The sequence below is a fragment of the Dipodomys merriami genome, unplaced genomic scaffold, assembly GCF_024711535.1.
Source record: "Dipodomys merriami isolate MVZ:Mamm:240054 unplaced genomic scaffold, mDipMer1.0.p SCAF_2, whole genome shotgun sequence".
Lineage (NCBI taxonomy): Eukaryota > Metazoa > Chordata > Mammalia > Rodentia > Heteromyidae > Dipodomys > Dipodomys merriami.
In genome coordinates this window covers 101,087,506-101,109,159 of record NW_027203381.1, presented here as the reverse complement: position 1 = coordinate 101,109,159, position 21,654 = coordinate 101,087,506, and the positions used below count along the sequence as shown (strand labels likewise).

General features: G+C 33.0%; 1 protein-coding gene across 13 annotated transcripts in view; it reads left to right on the top strand.

Moving 5' to 3' along the window:
- The window catches only part of Robo2 (roundabout guidance receptor 2), a 1,450,478-nt gene that overhangs the window by 1,328,631 nt on the left and 100,193 nt on the right, over positions 1–21,654 (top strand). For 9 of the 13 annotated variants that reach the window (XM_070030464.1, XM_070030462.1, XM_070030461.1 and 6 more), the window contains 3 exons: positions 2,289–2,300; positions 16,630–16,754; positions 21,034–21,205. In XM_070030464.1, the coding sequence (XP_069886565.1) occupies positions 2,289–2,300; positions 16,630–16,754; positions 21,034–21,205 (309 nt within the window). The remainder of the gene's footprint in view (positions 1–2,288; positions 2,301–16,629; positions 16,755–21,033; positions 21,206–21,654) is intronic. The other 4 variants (XM_070030463.1, XM_070030472.1, XM_070030468.1 and 1 more) reach the window with 1 other exon arrangement.

The window sequence follows — 21,654 nt, the reverse complement described above, 5'->3', positions numbered from 1 at the left end:
TAGTCATTTGCAAAAAATGAGTCCTTTTACCAAATTGACTCCACAGTTTGTATGTGTCTGTGTTTCTGAAGTGAATGGAAAAACAAACAACCAAGAAATGTCCCATTTTAAAAGAGAAAAATATTTGCTGACTAAACACATGGTGAGAAAATGTGAGGAGTTGTTTGCTTGTAAAAGCAGCAGGGTTCTTTTTATACTTGAATGCTTGGATGAATGAGGTTTGAAGTAGTCTGTTTGCTTTAAGATCTTTCCCAGCTAATTGTTTTCATCATTTGTTGAAAGTTTCATGTTTAACATTTCATTGAACAAAGCATGCTCCCCAAGCATGGATGTTTGAATCTAACTTACAAAACAAATCAAAAACATTGTTTATTTTTAGTATAGAACAATTTTCAAAAAAATAAGAAAACCTTAAATGGTTTTACCCATACTTTATTGCTGGATTCCAATTCTTGTTCCCTATAGTATATAGGTTGATTATTTTGATTCTTATTGTAACCTACTAATCAAGGTTTTTTTTTTTAAGTTTCTATAAGACAATGTGATGTAGGGACGAGTATTATTTAAATATTTTTTAAACCATTGAGAAAAGCAGCTGGGACTTCTCATACTGAGATTAATAGGGAAAAATATGACTTTTTTCTGTGTTCATTTTCTTATGCACATAAATGTATTGTATAAGACTCATTTAGTTTGTTTTATTGGAAGCAAGGTTAGTAGACCCAAAAGGCCATGTCAGTTTTCATTCATTTAATGCAGGGACACACAGTTTAATTTGCTGATTTTGAAAACATCCACCTGCTGGCTTTCTCAGAATAATGTTTTACTATATAACAAGGACAGGAAGTTTTATGTGAAGTTTCTACTAAAATATATCATGATGCTCAGATTAGTCTCATTTGAGAAGGTTCTTTTGTTGTTGTTTTTGTTGTTGTTGTTGTTATGGTAGTTGGGCCTTGATCTCAGGGGCTTACATTTGTGAGCTGGTCACTCTACCACTGAGCTACAACCCAGCTCCACTTGGGAGAAACTTGTTAAACAAGCAACATTTGAAACAGGACTATTTTAATTGTGTCTAATACTGTTGGAAAGGACTATGACTCTTATAGAGAGACAATTCTACTGTTATTTTCAGAGATTATACAATGCTTGGCTTTCAATGTGTATGCTGAATGAAGGATCACATATAAACATGTCTTCAATGCTCCATCTACATCACCATCCTCAAAAAGCTTTAATCAAAAATATATTCATACCTTCTTCTATGGAGATACATTATTAGGCTATTCTATTAGGATATGATAATAATCCTGTTTGTTGAAAAAGTTTATATTTTTAATGTCAGATTTCATAAAAGTTCAAATACCAATAAATCTGATTTTTTATTTGGATAAAATGCATGCCCTTACAATATTTTCTATTGCTTCTATGTGATGTGGTTTATTATCTAAACTCGTTAAGAAATATGCTTTAAAGAAAGTATTTTAAGCCATGTGTATCTGCTACTATTGCTGTGCATTAACAGGGCAGCCTAGTACTAGGGATGTAGTGGCTGAAAGTTATGGTATAATTTTTAAAGAAGTAATTTGTTGGAGCAAACATTTGAAAGCTCATCTCAGTGTGGACAAGAATCAACCTGTCAGTCATTGTTTCATGGCCTCTGCCAAAAGAAGTATAAAGCTTAACAGTAGTTAGGGAGATACTGAGTTGAAATCTTGAAGGATGTTCCAGCCTATTTGTTATATATTCATCCATCGTATCCATGGTTGAAAAGTGATGTGATCTTAACTTATTACTGACTGAAAAGCAGAATCAGGCACTTTCCTGTAGTCCTTGTAATAGTTCTGACTAACCATGCTTAAAATCCAATTGCTATTTAAATCAGACAGTGAGGCCTTCTTTTATTGACATGACATTTGCTAGTCTGTGACTTGAATAGTTACCTTCAGCAGGTTTTAAACTCTGAGGTAGCACAAGCCTGTTCAACTCAAGGTCTTTGTAATAATAACTACCATAAGAGGTGATGGTAAGACTTTACTCAAAATATCTCTTAACATGCTAATAGCACTAAAAGTTAAAATATTTATTTTCTCAGAATTATATTTATAGCTTTCAGTTTAATCAAATATAGACATCCTGGTCATACATGATTTATGAGACTAGAGATCACTCTATTGTCCATATTTATATGTAGCATTACACATCATGCATTCTGATAATTTTCTTTTCTTTCTTCTTTTTTTTAATTTCTTTTTTATGTTGTCACCACACCATTGTAATGTCTACAGCTCGCCCTGTTGGTAAGTAGCCATCCTTCTATCCATTCAGCATGACTTTGTACAATGCATCATAATTCATGCATAGCAGCATCTGGCAGATGAAATATACTTATTCACCCATGTTAACATATTACTTGAGGGACTGTCTGCTGTAGAGGTAGCTTCTGACTTTTTCATTTTGTTAAACCATTTTTGTAATGACTTATGTTACATAACAATCAGTAGGTACCAATGTTCATGTAAAGAATATATGAATGATTAATGTTATAAACTGACTACATTCTCTTAAGGAGAAAAATACTTGCCTTTTTCCTATACATGTTAAAAATAAGTTACTGGTAATATTTGTGAAGATTAAACATTATGAACTAACATTTTAAGGTGCTATTGATTTACTTAGTTAATTTATTGTATTTTCTCAAACTCTCAACCTTTTAGGAGTATTTGTTAATCTTTGGAATACTTGCTACCTGCATACCTATTTAAACAAAATTTAGTAGATTGCCTTATGCTACTGTAAGTAGGTTCTTACCCATAGTGAGAAAAGAAGGAGGAAGCTGTATTCTTTGGCAGGAAAAGTGAATGTTTATAATTATAATGTCCTTTCATTTGAATTCACAAAACTGGAGTCATAGCTTGTATTTACAGAAATTTATTGGTAATTGTTTATACATATATACTTGTATGATAAAATGTTTTCAAATTTCTTCCTATATTCTCTTTAATTTAACCTACTAATAAGTAAATGAATAGATGGATGTATAAATAGCTAAAAGAATTCAGGGTGGTTCTCCTTTAAAATATTAACAAATCATGTAAAAAATTATTAGTTTTTAGGATTTGTAACTCACCCATTTAGCTGTAAAACCTTTCTTAATATAAAAGCTTAACATTTTTGACATCTGATATGAATTGATCCCATATAACATTTCCCCATTTAGTTGTGATATTCACAGTCATTGTTCTTGTGAATTATGTTCATACCTGGACAGTAAATATAGAAATAAAATTTTGGCTTCCATTTTCTTAATTTGTGATATGCAATTTCTGATCAGTCTACCATTTCATTAGTATTTTATTTCCAGCCACCCCTGATTAAAATATCAGTATTTTCATTTTCAGTTACCTTCTGTAAAATGGAGAGAAATATACTGACTTATTAAAGCTGTTGCAGGGATACATTCAGTTAAGATGGACCAAACTGTGAGGTGTCATATATCCCAAGACTGCCTGAGTTATTTCTAGTTTCTCAGCCATACCATTTTGCAGTTTAATAAAATGCATATATCATATAAAATTGACTGAAACATACACTATTTTTTCTTGAGACACAATTATTAAATGAAACATTTTATATCACAATTGGTATTATTTAAATTTTGAGGACTTTTTTTTCATGTTGATACTGGGACTTGAATTCAAGTCCCTACTATCTCTTTTGGCTTTGCTTATTGCTGTCCTTAACCACTGGAATTATACATCAACCTGAACTTTTTTTTTTGATTAATTGAAAGTGGAATCTTATAGGCATATCTGCCTAGCTAGCTTTGAACTGATATCCTCCAGGATTAACCTCCTGAGTAGGTAGGATTACAGAAGTGATCCTGAGGCATCTGGCTAAAAATCACATTTATTTGTAAAAACCCTACTCTCACACACAATGACCACTTGACTAACACTATTTCACATGTTCTCAGAACATAAAGCAATGTTCATTAACATTCTATATATTTAGAACCTTTTACGAAGAACAAAGTACACTGAGTCAAACAATGTGAGATGCAGCAAATTGAGATGTCACGGATAAGGCATTTCAAGAAGTTATTTCAAGTTTTTATTCTTGCTTGAAATGGTTTTTTAAATTCCCCTTGGGGTGGAAATTAAGCACAGCTTCTTGACACATTATACCTTATTCTTAGAAAGTCTGTCATTTCATAGATCTTTCTTGAATGACTTCTGACAATGTTCAGGAATCTGAAGATCTATAAGTGTGACAACTACTATTAATTCTGAAAACTGAATGTTAGATAAAATTTTATTGGTTTACCAGGGAACAGAAGAATGATGAAGAAATTAGGCTCATTTTTCATTGCACCAACTCCTTAAGTAAATTTAAAGCCAGCAGATATGGTCATTGGAACTTTTGTTGTAGGGTCAAATGGCAAACTTAAATATAGTAATGAATTAAATATTCCCTGGAATATTTATTCAGATGTGTTAATGGAGTTGAACATAAGTTTTTGAACACCGATGCCCTCTGAGATAACACAAAGAACATTCTGCAGAATAGAGTCCCAGAGAGGAGAGAAAAGCTAGCTTTTCATTCCAATATAAACCATCAATTATATAAAGTCTATAGGAAATTTGGAGGGTTGTATTTATGTCTAAGCTTTTAAAGTAAAAGTAGGAATCAATGCAGATTCTATACTTAAAGATTCAGAATTCAAGAAAGAATCACTGTAGATCAGCTTCTCCCAGCCCCATCAACGCCCACTTGGTAATTAGCAACACACCAAGTCTTCCTGTGGCTTTGACTTTCCACTGTCCCAGAAGAATCCTTTGTATGAGAAGCAAAGGAGTATGCTAGGGCACAGAGATCAATGCTGAAATATTTGTTTGTTTATTTGAAAAACTCTTCCAATGAGAGTGACACTAAGAAAAGGGCCTAAATAAGAATAATCTTTTGCTTCCTATATCCATCTGTCTTACTTTTTTTATTGGAAGCCCTTCCCATGCTTAAAAATAAAAAAAGAACATCTATTTTGGAGATGGGCAACACATTTTTTCCTAGCAGCAACTAAAAACATGATGAGTAATTTAGAAAAGAACTGTCAAATTTCCCAGCTGCCTTGCTTGTGAAGATGAGCCCTGCTTGGTTTTGTATCTTATGCGTGCCATATGCTAGCTGCTGATAGCCTCAAGTATGAAAAATGAAAGTTCAGTGTATCAGTGAAACTTGTTTAAAATATCAAAAACAATCTGTCAGCACACAATTTTATGGAAACTTTTAAGTATTTCCCAATTCAGTACACAAAAATGTTTTCTTGATAGAGCCTGGTGGCTAATGCTGTAATCCTACCTACTCAGGAAGCTGCAGTTAGGTCATAGTTTAAAGCCAACCTAGAAAGGAAAGTCTGTGAGATTTTACATCCAATTAACCATAAAAGACAAGAAGTGGAGATGCAGCTCAAAGAGTAAAACACCACCAGCCTTGAGCAAATGAGCTAACGGACAGTACTGGGCCCTAATTACAAGCCCCAGTACTAGCACCAAAATAGTATGTTTTCTTTTGATAAGAATTGATATTTAACCACCAAAGAATTTATAATTATAAAGAAATATATGTTATTAGCATAACTTGCCTTTCTTAAAATTATTGTTTTAAAGAAGTGGCCATTATGCAAACAGACATCTGTATTGCATGTAAAATTTCCCCAGTGCTTTAGCATTTCATAAACATATCAGCATCTTAGAAAGTTCTATTTTATGAGCTGAGCTAGAGTTTATTATAGCCAAATACAAAATACTTCATTCTAGGAAGGCAGTAAGTAGCCAAACTTCTAGGGGTAAATTCTAAGACATTATTTAAAGAATAAAGAAAATGATGGATATTTTCAACACATTCCTTTCCTCATGCAGCTTGCCATTTGGAAATTCTAATGTGCTGTGAATAACTTAATTTAATGCTGGAAATGGTTCAGTTATTTTTTACTTCAGGAAACATACTTTTCTTATCATGTTATCAACAAAAGATATTTTGAGTGCATTTGGGGATGAGACATAGAGATTTCATCCCTCCTTTGGACAAAATGTTACTTCACAACTTGAGTGTTCACCTCCCTCCTGCATACACTTGGTATTTTCTGCACCTGGTACTGATTGGGTACTCTATGAAGAGTACCAATTATTACTAAAAATTGGCATTTCATTGCTTCATATCTTCTGATTACATGATAAATATCCAGTATATTTTGTACATTCCAACAGAGTTTCCATAGTATAACATGTCAATTTAATGGTAAATTTTAACATTTAAGGCAAATATGGCTTATTTCTCCTATGGACTGTCTTTCACCTGTTGCTTCATCATGTAAGTTCATTATGTTTCTAAGGGAGGCTAGATATGATGTTTCTGAATTATTATTTGTTTACAACATTGTAAAAATGAACTTGGTGAAAAGATTCTCTTGTTTGGTTATTGAATGATTCTGTAGTGAATGAAGTATGAAGTTTCCAGATCCTTTCCCTCTTGACTGAAATTCCTATATGAATACTCATGGAGTCCACACTTTGAAATACCTTTGCTGAATTGCACTGTGTTGCTGATCATCTAATATTCTTAATACAATTTTCAGTGAATCAATAGATTTGTGAGTTGATTTATTTCAAGAACATTTTCTTTGAGTTTATCTTTGGATATATTTTAATTTTCTTCAAATATTTCAAGTATTCAAGTACTTAGATTTCCTCTTACTATACTCCATATTTGTCACTTGCTTGTAATGAAGTCAGTCATATTTCTTGACATCAAAATCTTTATTTGTTCATTATTTCTATATATTTATAAATTTCATCTCTTTTGTTCGTTTTAACTATGTTTTCTGCCTGTGATATTTCTACTTGCCCATTTTTGGTCATTAGTTTTTGTTTTTAACAAGGAGCCTCTGTAATACCTAATTTTATTTAGATGCACAATTATTTTAAAATGTTCACGTCTTATGAGATAAATTTATTTATTTCCATTCCTGTGATTATATACATTATTATTTAACCTGCTGCCTTGTTTTAGCTTGACCCTGTTTTGATGCGTAACAGATTATTAATTATGTAGTTAAATATAGAGATTAAAATTTGAATGTTCAAAGAAGAGGAAGTAGGATTATTCAGTAGCCTTAATTGAATTGTTTTCAATTATTTTTTTAAAATGCATTGTTTTTGTTGTTGTTATTTGTAAATATGCACTTGGTTGACCTTTAAGTTTGTTAAATTGTGACTTCTCATTCACATATGAAACTCCCTCTTGGTCTTTCTTCATATTGCCTGCTTCACATGGAAAGTAATTTTCAGGTATTTTATAATTATTGCGGCACAAGGAAATTGAACAATTAATTTGACCAATTCAAACAATTGAATACCTTAAAACAATCAACTGAACAATGAAATAAAAATTGAACAATTAGAAACAACATCCATTTCTGAGGTCAAAGTTTTATAAAGTCCAGACAGGCACAAGTGGCTTTTCTGTCTATCCTTAAGTGAAAGCACTGGCTTGGTTAAGGACTTCTGTGGAAATTTGCCTTTTCAAATCTTGCTTAGGTTGATGAAAGAATTATGTATTGTATGGTTGTAGCAGTGATGTCCCCTTGCCTTGGCTGTATTCTAGATAATCAGAAATCTCCAGTCTTTATACATGGCCTAGGTGTAGGTAGGAAGCACTACCACCTTGTATTTTTTATGTCTTGCTTTGAAACTCACAGACTTTTCCTGTTGGTACCAAATAGAAGAAAAACTATTTAAAGATTTCATATAAATAAATGAAAGCTCCCTGGTTATTTTCCTGGTCTTAAGATCATCTGGTTAATAACCTAAATCATATCTTCAAAATCTCTTTCGTTATATAATGTAATCATAGGAATAATTCCAGGAAGTAGAGATCATGTAGGATGTTGTAGAATGCTGCCAACACGGTAGGATTTTTTGTCCCATAAATTCTTCTCCCTCTGTCTTCTGAAATCTACATTTCATATATATACATTAAGGTCTCTTCTTTCCAAAGTGTTACTCTTGAATCTAGATCGATTATGTTGGTGTTAAGTTTGTGATCATTGTAGTTCTCTATCATTCTCCAGTATAATTTATGGTTATGGTAGGTTTCCTGTATAGTATGCTCTCTCTCTCTCTCTCTCTTTCTCTCTCTCTCTCTCTCTCTCTCTCTCTCTCTCTCTGTTTTTTCCTTCCTTCCTTCCTTCCTTCCTTCTTTTTATGTACTGATTAAAGTGGAGCAACAAGCCTCCCTTCCAATATCTAACTATCAAACATTTTAAATACTCATTATTTTAAAGCCTCTCCAAACAGTAGTAAAATAAGTATAACATTTTAATTTAGTGTTAAAGTGAAAGTGCTATAGTATTATAAATGGTACAAAATTTTATGATAGTTTGAGTATGTAGAGATTTTATTAGCTAAAGCAGAATAAAACACATAAACATTGAGCCACAATTTTAAAGATATCATACTCTACTTTTTTGTATTATAGCCATTTTAAACAGAAAATATGAGCTATATACCTGAAATATTTTACAATATGCATTTTAGCTAAAATTCATTAATGTGACTTTAGAATTACTATCTATATAAAGACACTGAAAGTCACTCAAGAAATAGGTATATAATTATGTTTATTAAAATATTTAATCTTGCAAATTGATATTTGAGTAAAAATGCTTTTTAAAAATCTCTGTGGGAAAGAATTGCTTTCCACATTTATTAGCAATGCTGCTTTCTTCTACTCTATAAGAATTTTAGTTCTTTATAAGTAAATACATTGCTGTATTTATAAATGTATTTATAAATACATTAGAGTATTTATCCTACTGATATTTCTAGGCCTAGCATAACAAATATACATGGTAGGGGCATGCCAAATTCTGGTGCCATTGATGGAAACACACATATGCATACATAGGTAATACTTGGCTAGAAAATGTTTATGCAAGCAGTTTTAAATAGTGCTATAAAAAGATTAACCAACATAAATGGTAACAGGCCAATTGAATATTACCCATTCTGCTGGTAGGAGATAAAACACAACAAAAAGAAGGCACTAATGAGTTAGGGTGGTGCCTTACTAAGCGTGTAATTAATGTTATTAAGAAACATTGCAGTTGCATATTAAAATTCCGTTAACTAAGCAGCCCTTTACCGTCAGTACATTTGTTCCTTGGTTGCACAAATTTTTTTTTCCCTTTCACTTTTTACTGATTGGCATCTTTACGCAATCTTTCTCTAAAAAATGAGATAATGGGATGTGATCAGCCTTTGTGGTTTAGCTGGGGTGCTGACATGACAGTTCTGGCACATTGACAGGTTAAGTGACTGCAAATGGATGTCTTGTCTCACCATTTTTAAGCTATAGTCTTTCCTTCTAAATCCCCTTAAACAAACCTCTGGACTCTTATGTATCAGGAGCCTGTTTTTTTCTCAATTTGTGATTTCAGGATTTTGAAGAAATTTTGTTTTTCGCCATTCTTTAAATGTTTCTTCTTTTTGTTGTCCCAAAGGAAATAATTTCCTTAGGGATAATATGGATTGTGCCTTCAGAAAGTATGCATTCTTTTGTAACTTAGTAGTATTTCCCTTAGAAAATAACAGTCTCCTAAAGAAAACAAAATTTCACTTTTCCTAAGTATTTTAAATCAGGAAGACAGGTAGAAAAAGCACAGGTAGGTTCTAAAGATGACAATTCAAAACACACGTTTAAACCCAATGTGAAGTAAAGCAATTGAGTTATACATTCCAGATGAATATTCTAGTTATAGAAGTAGCATTTCCTCTATAAATACTTGTAAGAGAGAAAACTGTAAAGTACCTATTTATCTCCTCTCTAAAACCTGAAAACACTAGATAAAAGTTGTTGTCACTCATAGGTAATAACCTACTTGCTTAATCTGTCAAGTGATTATACCTTATTGGTGGTTCTTGTTATGAACAATCTGATCTTCTGGGGGGGATATATATATAGATATATAGATATATATCTATATATATATCTATATATCTATATATATATATATGATTGATAGACAAGCACTCTGCTGAAATTCAGAACCAAGTTGGGGGACATGAAGCAGTTAGAATGATAAAATCTTTGGTTCTCATGGAAGCCAAAATGTCTATATGAAAGAGAATCATTTTCTATTATTGTAGTGATATGCATTGTAGGTTTTTATTGATATGTAATGAAAAGAATTGTAGGTTTTTAAAATAAAAAATGAATTAAATAAAACTTGTATTTGTAGGTCCAGTGGCTCAAACATGTAATCCTAGCTTCCTGGGAGGTAGAGATTTGGAGATGATAATTCCAGGTCAGCTCTGCCAAACAAATTTACAAGACTCCATGTCACTGTACAGCTGAGTTCTGTGGTAGGAATCTGTTTTCTCAGCTACATAGTGGTTGCATAATAGCGACCACATCCAGGAACACAGGGAAGCACAGGAGGAGGACTGAAGCCTGGATTAACCTGCCATAATGCTAGACCCTACCTCAAAATTTAACAATGCAAAAAGGCACTGGCGGCATGGCTCACATGATAGAGCACTTGCCTTGTGAATTTGAGGGAAATGGAAACTGGAAAACAAAACAGATTGTACTTATAGGTTATATAGAAAGAATAAGATTCCAGATTTTTTTGATACTTTAAACATGTTTTGATTTTTTCAATATATTAATACTAATGGCAATTATTGCCTTAGTCTCTTATTCTTCTCTTTACACTAGACATGACACATCCTCAGTTAATCAGATTCTGATGGGAAGGAACAAAATTGAACTAGCAGCACTACGTGTTTAAGAAATCCAATTGGAAACAAAACAAAAGACAACCCTACATTCTAGTCTAAACTCTTATACAAGAAGCCTGTGTATCCTTCATAAGATTCAGTTCATGTATCTTCATATTTATCATCATAAGTTAAAACATAAGACACTCAAATTTTTTTAAAATGCCTCCCTAGGCACTTATTTATGTTTTATTAAAATTGAACATAGTTCTTGACACTTAGTAAGCACTCAACCAATGTTAATTTTTGTCATTCTATGATTAAACCAAACTTAAGCCTGAGAAAAAGATGGAAGAGATCAAATAATCCTTCAGCATAAAGTAGCATTTAACAAAAAATATATTAAGTAGCAAAAAAATAATAATGTTTTCTACTTCAGCTTGTCAGCAAGTTCAAATGTTCATTACAGAATCTAAAGTTTATTCAGCCAGGCATGAAATTATACTCCAAGAAACACAACAGCTGAGTGTGCCTGGAGACACTCTGTATCACATACTAATGTACCTAACTGTCGCATGACTATTCCATGTTAATGCCTGCCACGGAAAGTCATATTTTGCTGTAGAAACAACTTGAACATGATGTGATTAACCTTTAAGGTTCCCTCCTCCCCTCTGTCAAAGCCCACCTCTCTCATGGCCTCTGCTTCCTCCTCTTGTTCAGCCATCTGATTTCCATATCACCCACTCATGTTCCCCAGCAGCCATTAGCATAACAGAGCTGTAGCGTGACTTTGATTGAAGCCAGCTTGGGTTGAATGCAGTATCAAAGCATAATTTAGCAGAAATCAAATCTAATTTGCTGTGTGTTGTATTTATATTCTCAAAACACAGTTTCAAGAGAACTATCCTAGACCTCTAATCTTAATTGACCTTTTTATATTTGGGTCTACTTCTCTGGAAATCATGCAGTGTACCTTTCTTACAGAGATATTGTATTTTAACTTGTAAGTGTTGATTAAACACCAAATTGTGCCTCCCTGTTTGGTTTATCTCATTTCTTCTTACAGCTGAAGCAATAAGGTATAAACACTTGACAGATTAAGCAAGTAGGTTATTACCTATGAGTGACAACAACTTTTATCTAGTGTTTTCAGGTTTTAGAGAGGAGATAAATAGGTACTTTACAGTTTTCTCTCTTACAAGTATTTATAGAGGAAATGCTACTTCTATAACTAGAATATTCATCTGGAATGTATAATTCAATCTCTAGTTCACATTGGGTTTAAACGTGTGTTTTGAATTGTCATCTTAAGAACCTACTTGTGTTTTATGTGTGTGTGTGTGTGCATGTATGTATTTAACAAAAGACATCCTAGGAAATCAGTTGTATGCATAGCTCTCTGTGTGCCCTTGTGCTGTGTTGATAAAATACCACATCTCTCTGCTCTCTCCCATTGAAACCATCAGCCAAAGGCTGTCTGCTCAAACAGTTTTCACTGTTGCCTGACAGAAATATTGAAAACTATAGAGTGCTATCAGACGAAATATTGGTGCTATTTTTTATTTTAAAATCCTCCAAATACATTCCTCCAACTGATCTTCCTTTGCAGAAGATTGCAATATAGATCTTGTCCAGGGAATGATTGTCTACTAAAGCAAAAATGATTGTTGCAATTTGTTTTGTAGGACTGAATTCAGTTAACCGTATAAGAGACTTTTTTGGAGATTTGGGTGTTCTTTGAATATTTTGCTTCATCAAGTGCTTCAACAATGTTAGTCTTTCCCAGCCCCATTTTCTGTCTTTCAATTTTAAAAATGTGAAGATAATTTCAGTTACACTGAGATACAACAGGCTTAAGTTCTGGTAATAAGAATATGCAGTATAAATATAGAGTAATTATACTTATTTAGAATAAAGGCACAATGTAAGTAAATGTCACAAAGAAAGGTACTTTTTTAAAATAAGTTTTTTATAGTGAAAATACTGTACAGAGGGGTTACAATCACATGAACAAGGTAATGAGTACATTTCTTATCAAGCATTGTTGCCTCCTCCTTTGTTTTTCTCCTACCATCCCTTCCCTCCCATCGCCACAATTACACCCCCCCCCCGCACCTCCTAAATTGTAAAGTTCGTCTTTTGACATAGCATCTTGTATATCTCATTGATGCAACAATCACATGAACAAGGTAATGAGTACATTTCTTATCAAGCATTGTTGCCTCCTCCTTTGTTTTTCTCCTACCATCCCTTCCCTCCCATCGCCACAATTACACCCCCCCCGCACCTCCTAAATTGTAAAGTTCTTCTTTTGACATAGCATCTTGTATATCTCATTGATGCAACGGGCCAAGCTCTATCTCTAAACAATTTGTTTATTCCCTTTCTCTCCCCAAATTATACCAACATCAAATACAATGAAAACATGGGTTATACCATGGGGGAGGGACATACAGAGCAACAAAAGAATCAGGTGGTACCTTATAAATACATTAGAAACAATAGCAAGAAAGAAAAAAACCACTTGTGTCCTTATCATTGGGGTTCATTTCACTTAGCTTCATCTTAAAAGAAAGGAACTTTTAAAAATGAATATTATGAATGCTGATGCATTTTTGTGACTGGCCATTAAAAATGTAAGACTGCATAAACATCCAAGAAATTACAATTTCCTGGACTTTTTTTTAGTATATCAATATTATGTTGTGATAGTGTGATATATCTTTATTATTTAAGATTTCTAATGAAGTTCTTTCTTGCTATACATCGCAGTTCACAGCTCAACTTTGCTCAGGTTTTACAGCCCTTTGCCTTCAACCTTGCCCATTTTCATCCCTGTTGCTTCCAGAGCATTCCTCTGAAACAAAAATTTGATTATACCTTTCTTGAAAAAAAAAAGCCTTGAACAGATTTTAGTAGCTTTGAATAAAAAAAAAATCAACTCCTCTTTTTAGCATAAATTAACAGTCTCTATATCAATTTGCATACCAGATTCTTGTCCCCTGATAGATTTTAAGAATTTTTTTTCCTAAAATGTTTATATAATATTGTTTAAGCTATTGTTTCTATTAGGAAATAGAGAACAAAATTAATGTATCTACTCCTCTAGTACAATTGTGTAGTAATACATAAAAGGTTATAAGAATCGTGGAATCTCCTAAAAAAGGCAGGGAAACAAAAACCCACACTCTGTTTAGACAGATTTATAGGTCTAGATTGTGTACACTGTTAGAATGAGTTTTCTATTATCTACAATGATGGAAAAAAATTCATTTAGTGGATTTACTGTTTGTGTCCCTGAGATACATGTTAGATATATTGAATTAAAAGGCAATATAATAGAACACACAAAAAATATCAATGTAGGAAGTGCCGCTGTAGCTCAAGTGGTAGAGTGCTCGCCTTGAGTTGAAGAGCTGAGGGACAGCACCCAGGCCCAGAGTTCAAGCCCCACGACTAACCAAAAAAAAAAAAAAAATCAATGTGAATTTTCTTTTTTTTTCTTTTTTTCTTTTTTTTTTCTTTTTTTCTTTTTTTTTTTCTTTTTGGGTCCAGTTGTGGGGCCTGAACTCTGGGCCTAGGTACTGTCCCTCAGCTCTTCAGCTCAAGGCTAGCGCTCTACCACTTGAGCCACAGCACCACTTCCGGCTTTTTTCTTTTTGCTTATGTGGTGCTGAGGAATCGAACCCAGGGCCTCATGCATGCAAGGCAAGTGCTCTACCACTGAGCCACCTCCCCAGCCCCTCAATGTGAGTTTTAGTGATTCACTTTTATCGAGGGTATTTTTGTTAGGATAAATAATAATTGGGGCTACTAGGCATTTACTCCATTTTAGGATCTATAGGAATATACTGTATAAGACTAAAGAAATTCCAGGTGAAGGCCTTTACTGGATATTGCATGTTGTTACTTCTTCAGAGTTCAAATTTTGGGATTGTTTCCATGTACACTAGGTTCTACAAATTAAAGTTGGTTTTTGAGCTGTTTCCTTGGCCTTCATTTTCTAGGATAAACAAGTATTAAAATTAGAAACAGATGATTGGGAAAGTTATGCGAGAAACATAATGTTTTCCCTTAAATGGAAGTGAGTTTGAAATGAAGATGTCCTTATGAAAAACTGCAGTAACACTCTCTCCTAATGTTCATTTTCTCATCTCTATAATTTGGCTCCATTGTAAATCTGTAGCTTTGCAGGATTTTTACATCTTTTTGTTCTTTTCATTTCTTGCTTTTGCTTTTTCCTTTTTCTTCTCTCTTCTCTTTTGTCTTTTTCTTTTCACTAGATTTCCTCATGTCTTGATCTCATTATCTTCACCAACTCTATTTTCCTATTATTCAAAAGCAACTTCTGACTTTACTGACTAAACACAGCTAACCCCATCTATGCAATATTCATTAGAGGGTTAAGACTTTCAAAATGTTTGCTTTGCCTCTATCATTCCTCAGCATAGAAAAGGTCAGAATAAAATTCTTAGAATGACTTATTAGCCTTCCTTTGTTGCCCTAATGTTTGTATAATGTACATCCTTCATTGGCTTCAGACTACACATTGTCTTACTAGATAAGTTCTTGTTCCTTTGATGTTACTCAGTGGACACCCAACCTGGGATGTGATCCTGTTCCTCTTATCGATCAAATGTTGATTTTTCCCAAGAGCTCCCTTAATGTCCAATTTCTACACAATCCTTTCACTGCTACAACACAAGGGGATCATTCTCCCCTAAGTCTTCTCATACTTACCATATGGTCTGTAACTTGAGTAGTCTGAGTATGCCTCTGATATTGCACTTACCATACGATAGGTAATTGTTGATATAGTCTTGATTCTCTTGTTATCCTTGTCATCATATTGTGTTACTTTTTATTATATGTGAACTTCTTGATGACTCGCAGAGGTTTTCATCTCTATCTTGAATATCTAGGAAAGAAAAATAGTAATTGTTTTCCCCTAGTTATTGCTTACTTAGCTAAACAAAGTTAATCAAGTTAACTGAATTATTTTAATACATTTATTTATATTGATAATTACCTTTATATTGAATTTCCACATTATAAATACTTCGAAATTAATCTTTAGGGTCTTTTTTGTTTGTTTGTTTGTTTTTTATTGTTTGGTACGGTCGTGGGGCCTGAACTCTGGGCCTGGGCGCTGTCCCTCAGATCTTCAGCTCAAGGCTAGTGCTCTACCACTTAAGCCACAGCGCCACTTCCATTTTTTTTTTCTTTTTTGCTTATGTGGTGCTGAGGAATCGAACCCACGGCCTCATGCATGCAAGACAAGCACTCTACCACTGAGCCACCTTCCAAGCCCAATCTTTAGGGTCTTTAACTCTTCACCTCTTCAATTCTATAATATTCTCATTTTAAAAGTAGGGATCATATTTGTTGCCTTCTATTATTCTTGTACGTGAAACAATGTTTTGTACATATTGTAAGAAAAAATTTATAATTGCAAATAGATTAATTTTAGAGGGAGGAAATATTGGATTTTGTGATTGTTTTCTGGCTTTTTCTGTTAAAAAAAGAAACAGAAGCAAATCAGGACATTATTTTTTTCCTTAAAAATGTTAGAGTTTTAAGAAAGCTATTTTCCTATGTAACTATATACAGCACAGGCTTATAATATTGAATGCTTAAAGTGTGCCTGTTAATCATTTTACTTCTTTCCTCACACATCATAGAGGGTTCTTGCTCCTTTCTTTTTGTGTTTTAAGATATAGATAAAAGTAAGTACAAAATTACAGTCACTCTCTGACACCAAGCAATCCACCTACTAGTGGACTTGTGGACTTCTCTTTTTGTTGTCAGTGGTTGATATTTACATATTGTCTCTCTTTTTAAATTATAGCTCCTCCACAGTTTGTGGTTAGGCCAAGAGATCAGATTGTTGCTCAAGGTCGAACAGTGACATTTCCCTGTGAAACTAAAGGAAACCCACAGCCAGCTGTTTTTTGGCAGAAAGAAGGCAGCCAGGTGAGTGTGAGGCTTGACTGCTTTTCTGACATATCTGAACTTCCCCAGTCTCTGGTGACCCTCATAACTTGCCTTGCTTCTGTTGCTATAAATATTGAATTTATTTTATTTCTAGCAAAGATACATGCTATTTTTTGGAAATCAGATATTTACAGCCTCCTTTGTGTGCCACGGTTAGTTTTTAAACATTCTGCATCATAGCAATAGAAATGAAACAGTATAACAAAGTTATGTTTAGAAGTCCAGTGAAAATATTCATAGGTATTTGCTGTTTTTGAAGGCAAAGAATTTTTCGTTCTTGCACTGAGTTAGATGGAATGATTAAATAAGTTAGTATCTATAAAATCCTTAGAATGGTCTCTGACTCAAGAGAACTGGTCAAAAATATTCATACTATTACTTGGAGTAAAACATAATTTTTGTCTGTTGTTTTACACAGTATAAGTAAGTGACTTTGTAAAGTCACTTTGTTTCCATTTTAAAATAGAAGAAATATTTTCATTGTCTCATTTTGATAAATAATGTATTGCATACTATAACAAACCAATACCTGCCTTGTTTTTGTTATGTTCTTTCTGACCAGATGCTCTCTCATAATCTACCCCAAAACTCAGATTGGATAATAATTTTGTCATATAGAACTTGATCCAGATTTGAGCAAGTGATTAGCCTCTAGGCTAACAGGCAGTGAGTGAAATTTACAGCCTAAACTTAATAAAAATTGAGACCATGCCTAGAATTAAACTGTGTATTTCCTGAGGGAACGAGGTGCATACTGATTCTAGAATCTTAGGACCATCCCAAAGAGCATACAGTTCTCAAAGGGATACTTTACTCTTTCTCACCATGGTTGTTAATCCAAGTTCTGAATGAATTCCTTAGGGAAAAACCAGTTACTAATACTTAGGGAAAAATTAGGTACTAATACTAAAAGGCTCAGAAATCTTGAAAAGTTTTCCAGGAGAAGCAAATGTTAAGGTATATTAAGAGAACTTGTCCAAAATTTGTATATGTCTGTCTGACTAGAGAACTTTTTAGAATTTCTCTTCAAACATGCTGTTTTAGTACCTTGACATAGCTAGCCATTTCCGTGACTCAGTTGGGCTGGACAAATGGCCTTCCTTACTTTTGATTCACATTGTGAAATATATAGTCAGGGAGGGGAAGATATGTTAAAGTGAAGGCCCCAACTTACATCCAAATTGTTTGTGGTCAACTGTAAAAGTTACGTTCTTTCTATCATTCAGTACTTTTAAATTTCTATTCTTAGTTCTTTGACTCTTAAATTTTTCTTTTAGATGAAATTCTCCCAAACATTAATGTGAATATAAAGAAATATGAAATAGTTAAATGCACATACATTCTAAAAAGCGGGAAACTCCGACTCAAAGCCATTTTTCCCTTTGAATGACAATATTTTGGAGGATTATTTAACTTAGAAATCACTTGTGGGTCATTTAACAAAAATCAATATAGACAGACAGGCTCTAGGCAGCTGACAAGAACCATTTGAGAAGCAAACATATTTATCTGGTGTGTAGCAAATGATTTAAATAGCCTTTATATGACTCAAGGACTAGACAATCCCCACCTCTAATAAATATAAACATTTTATTTTCCTAAGATATGAATATGATATGAATAAGTTAGTATATATGTGAAACTTTATTATGCATTACAAAAGTCATACAAAATGTCATTATTTACTATCAGTAAATATAATGATGTAAAGAAATTTGACTCCTGAGAATTTAATTTCAGATTTATGTTTTGAGTCATATCCCTTGTAATGTCTTCTTTATTATGTGTATAAGAAAACGATTTCATATGAAAATATATCCCCTAACAAAAAGCTTTATGCTTGATACAACATAAAATGTGAATCACCATCTCATCCAATAAATAGACAGTGTTTAACACAAATTTTAATGTTTTAGAAAAGATAATTACGGAAACAATTTAAGCATTCTTATTTCTTCTGTTTGTCAAAGTGCAAGGTAATTTCATGGACATTAATTCTAGGGGGTACACAAAATTTCTGGTTAGGTGTATTGATATGCTTATAATATTAGATCTAGTCTTATTTTTTCTAATCACCTCCTACCTATCAGAGAAAGAGATAGAGATACAGAAAGACTAGACAGAGAGAAATTTAAAGCAAAGAGAAATGCTTAAGCCAGTTGTAAACTTTGAAATCATGAATTGGGATATTAAGGAAAATAAATTAGTCTCGCTGTCCCTAGTATCCAATTTTTATGGACAAATGTGACTATCCATCAGTAGAAAAGGTTGATGTTGGGCTTAATGGTCCATCTTCTTCAATATGTGCTGATAATGCCAATTAGTACTAATAGGATATCCTGGCATTTCAATACAAGAACAACTCTGAAGAGCTCCTGACTTTTGCTTATAACTCATCTTCTTTTGCCTGTGTCATGCAAGCAAGGAATAAAAATGATCTGTTAAGCTCAATCAAATGTCATTCTCCATGTCAACGAATCATTTAGAAGGTGGACTGATATTCCACTATGGAGGAAGATATCCAGAGGGAATTAGACCATCTGATGGATTAGTGCTATGTAAATTGGTTTTCTAATGGCTAATTGTGGGAAAGTGCACAGTTGGAGATATAGTATCACTTTTAAGGGGCTTTAAAATGTAGCCTCTTCTCTTTTAGATGGTTTATTTCTGCAATATATTTGGATTACACAAGAGGTTTATTTTGTTATCAAATTATCTTTCATATTTATGAAAATTTCTAGCCATATTGAGGAATACAAATTTGAGTGGAAGGTGATAGCATTTTGAATTACATTCTTGACATGTTAGCAACAAACAATTCTCCTTTTAGAAGGAGTTTAATAACATGGTAATGTTTATGTAAAGTGGGCTTATAGTGTCACACTTGAATCTAATAAAGTGGACATCCATCATGTCGCAATAAAGAGAAGAGCTTCTAATTAAAGTAAGACATCATTTGCAGGATTAAAGTCATTTAGTGTAATTGAAAAGTGCTAATACCCTATTTTATCCTCTTCCATTGGTATTACTTCAAGGGTAAAAAACATTTTAAGGTGAAAATGTGTCTTGTGCCTTTAATTGAATGTTATTACCTTCTGATTGTAACTTATTGAAACTGTTTAATTACAAACCTGGAAAATTAATTACTATATCGAGAAACCGATCCCAGAGGGTTATCATGTTCTTTTTTGTAAGTAAATACAACATAAAAATTGATATGTCCTTATTTATAATCCAACTTGGACACATATCTCAATATGATTTATGATACCCAAGTGCTTTGTTTAATTGAACAACAGCAAAGCAACATAGGTCTTTCAAATAAATGTTACTGCTGTTACAGAAGAACTTTAAATTTTGTGATCAGGCTGTAGAAGCTCTATGGTGGGCTTTAATGAGATGTATAAAATATTAAATTTTATTTTGAAAATAAAATAATACTATTATGTTCTTGGAGGTAACATACACACATTCAGAGCACTTCCATACCATACTTTGGTTTTCAAAGACTTGCTTAATCTTGCATGGATTGGTCATAGCTCTTTTGGAAGCTGCTTTGATTTGTTCAACTTTATAACAGAAGATTTGTCTGTGTCAGTCTGAGAATTGTGTTTTTTAATGACTTTAGGGTACATTCAGTTGTCCCAATAGTATTAAAAATAATCAAGCAGCAATTATATTTTATTTTTTATTAGTGTACAGATTATTAATCACATATACAATTACTCTGTAGATTAGAGCCTCAGTGTCTTAGGAGTCAAGTTACATGAAGATTATCCTACTTGTTTTACAAATTGAAAATAATGTTTCAATGATATTAAGTAGAAGAAAGTCAGGGACGAAATGGCTGAGATAAAGATTAATCACCCTGATTTGATCAATATATACTGGATAAAGGTATGGAAATTTACAGAGCACTCAAAGAAAATCTATGAGTATTTTAAAGTAATCAAAAAATTAAAATTAAAAAAGATTCAGGATTAAAAATAAAAACAAAAAAACAAAAATAAAAACAAAAAACACAGAGGATCCTTCCTTAAGCTAATCATGCTGACCTGGTAAAGTCCAAACTACAATCTGGAAACATTTTCCCAGTCATGCCCACTATGTAACCTACAATCATTTAATTACTATATATTTTAAAATCTGTATGTTTTATTTTTCCAACCATACTCCTGTAATTTTAATGACTGTTGTTATCGTGATTTTCCTTCCACGTGGTAAAAGAATCTTGACGAAGTTGTGTTTGTCTCCACAGAACCTACTTTTTCCAAACCAGCCCCAGCAGCCCAATAGTAGATGTTCAGTGTCACCAACTGGAGATCTCACCATTACCAACATCCAGCGCTCGGACGCGGGGTACTACATCTGCCAGGCCCTAACTGTGGCTGGGAGCATTTTAGCAAAAGCTCAACTGGAGGTTACTGATGGTGAGATACTTTCATTTCTGATTGTCTCATGAAAAATGATTTTTTTAATTTCAAGATATACACATGTGGAAGTTTTAATTTGTTTAATCATTTAAGTTCACGTTTGTCATTTGTATTTGACTCTAGGTAAAGTAAAACTTTTAGTAATTTCTCATTGCCTCTGATTTAAATATTGGAATACCAATACTTATCTTTCCAATATTTACCAATACCATTAAAAATTTACCAATATGTTTTTTAAAAAGAGCATTAAAAGGAAATTTTCATTTTCTTTTTTGTCATTTTTGATGCTTTTAAAAAATATTTTTATTGTAAAGATACTGTACAAAGTGGTTACAGTTTACTTGAGTAAGGTAATGAGTATATTTCCTGTTGAGAATTGTTACTCCCTCCTTTGTTTTTCCCCTACTATCCCTCCCCGCCCTACCTTCCCAACTTCTCCTTCCCCA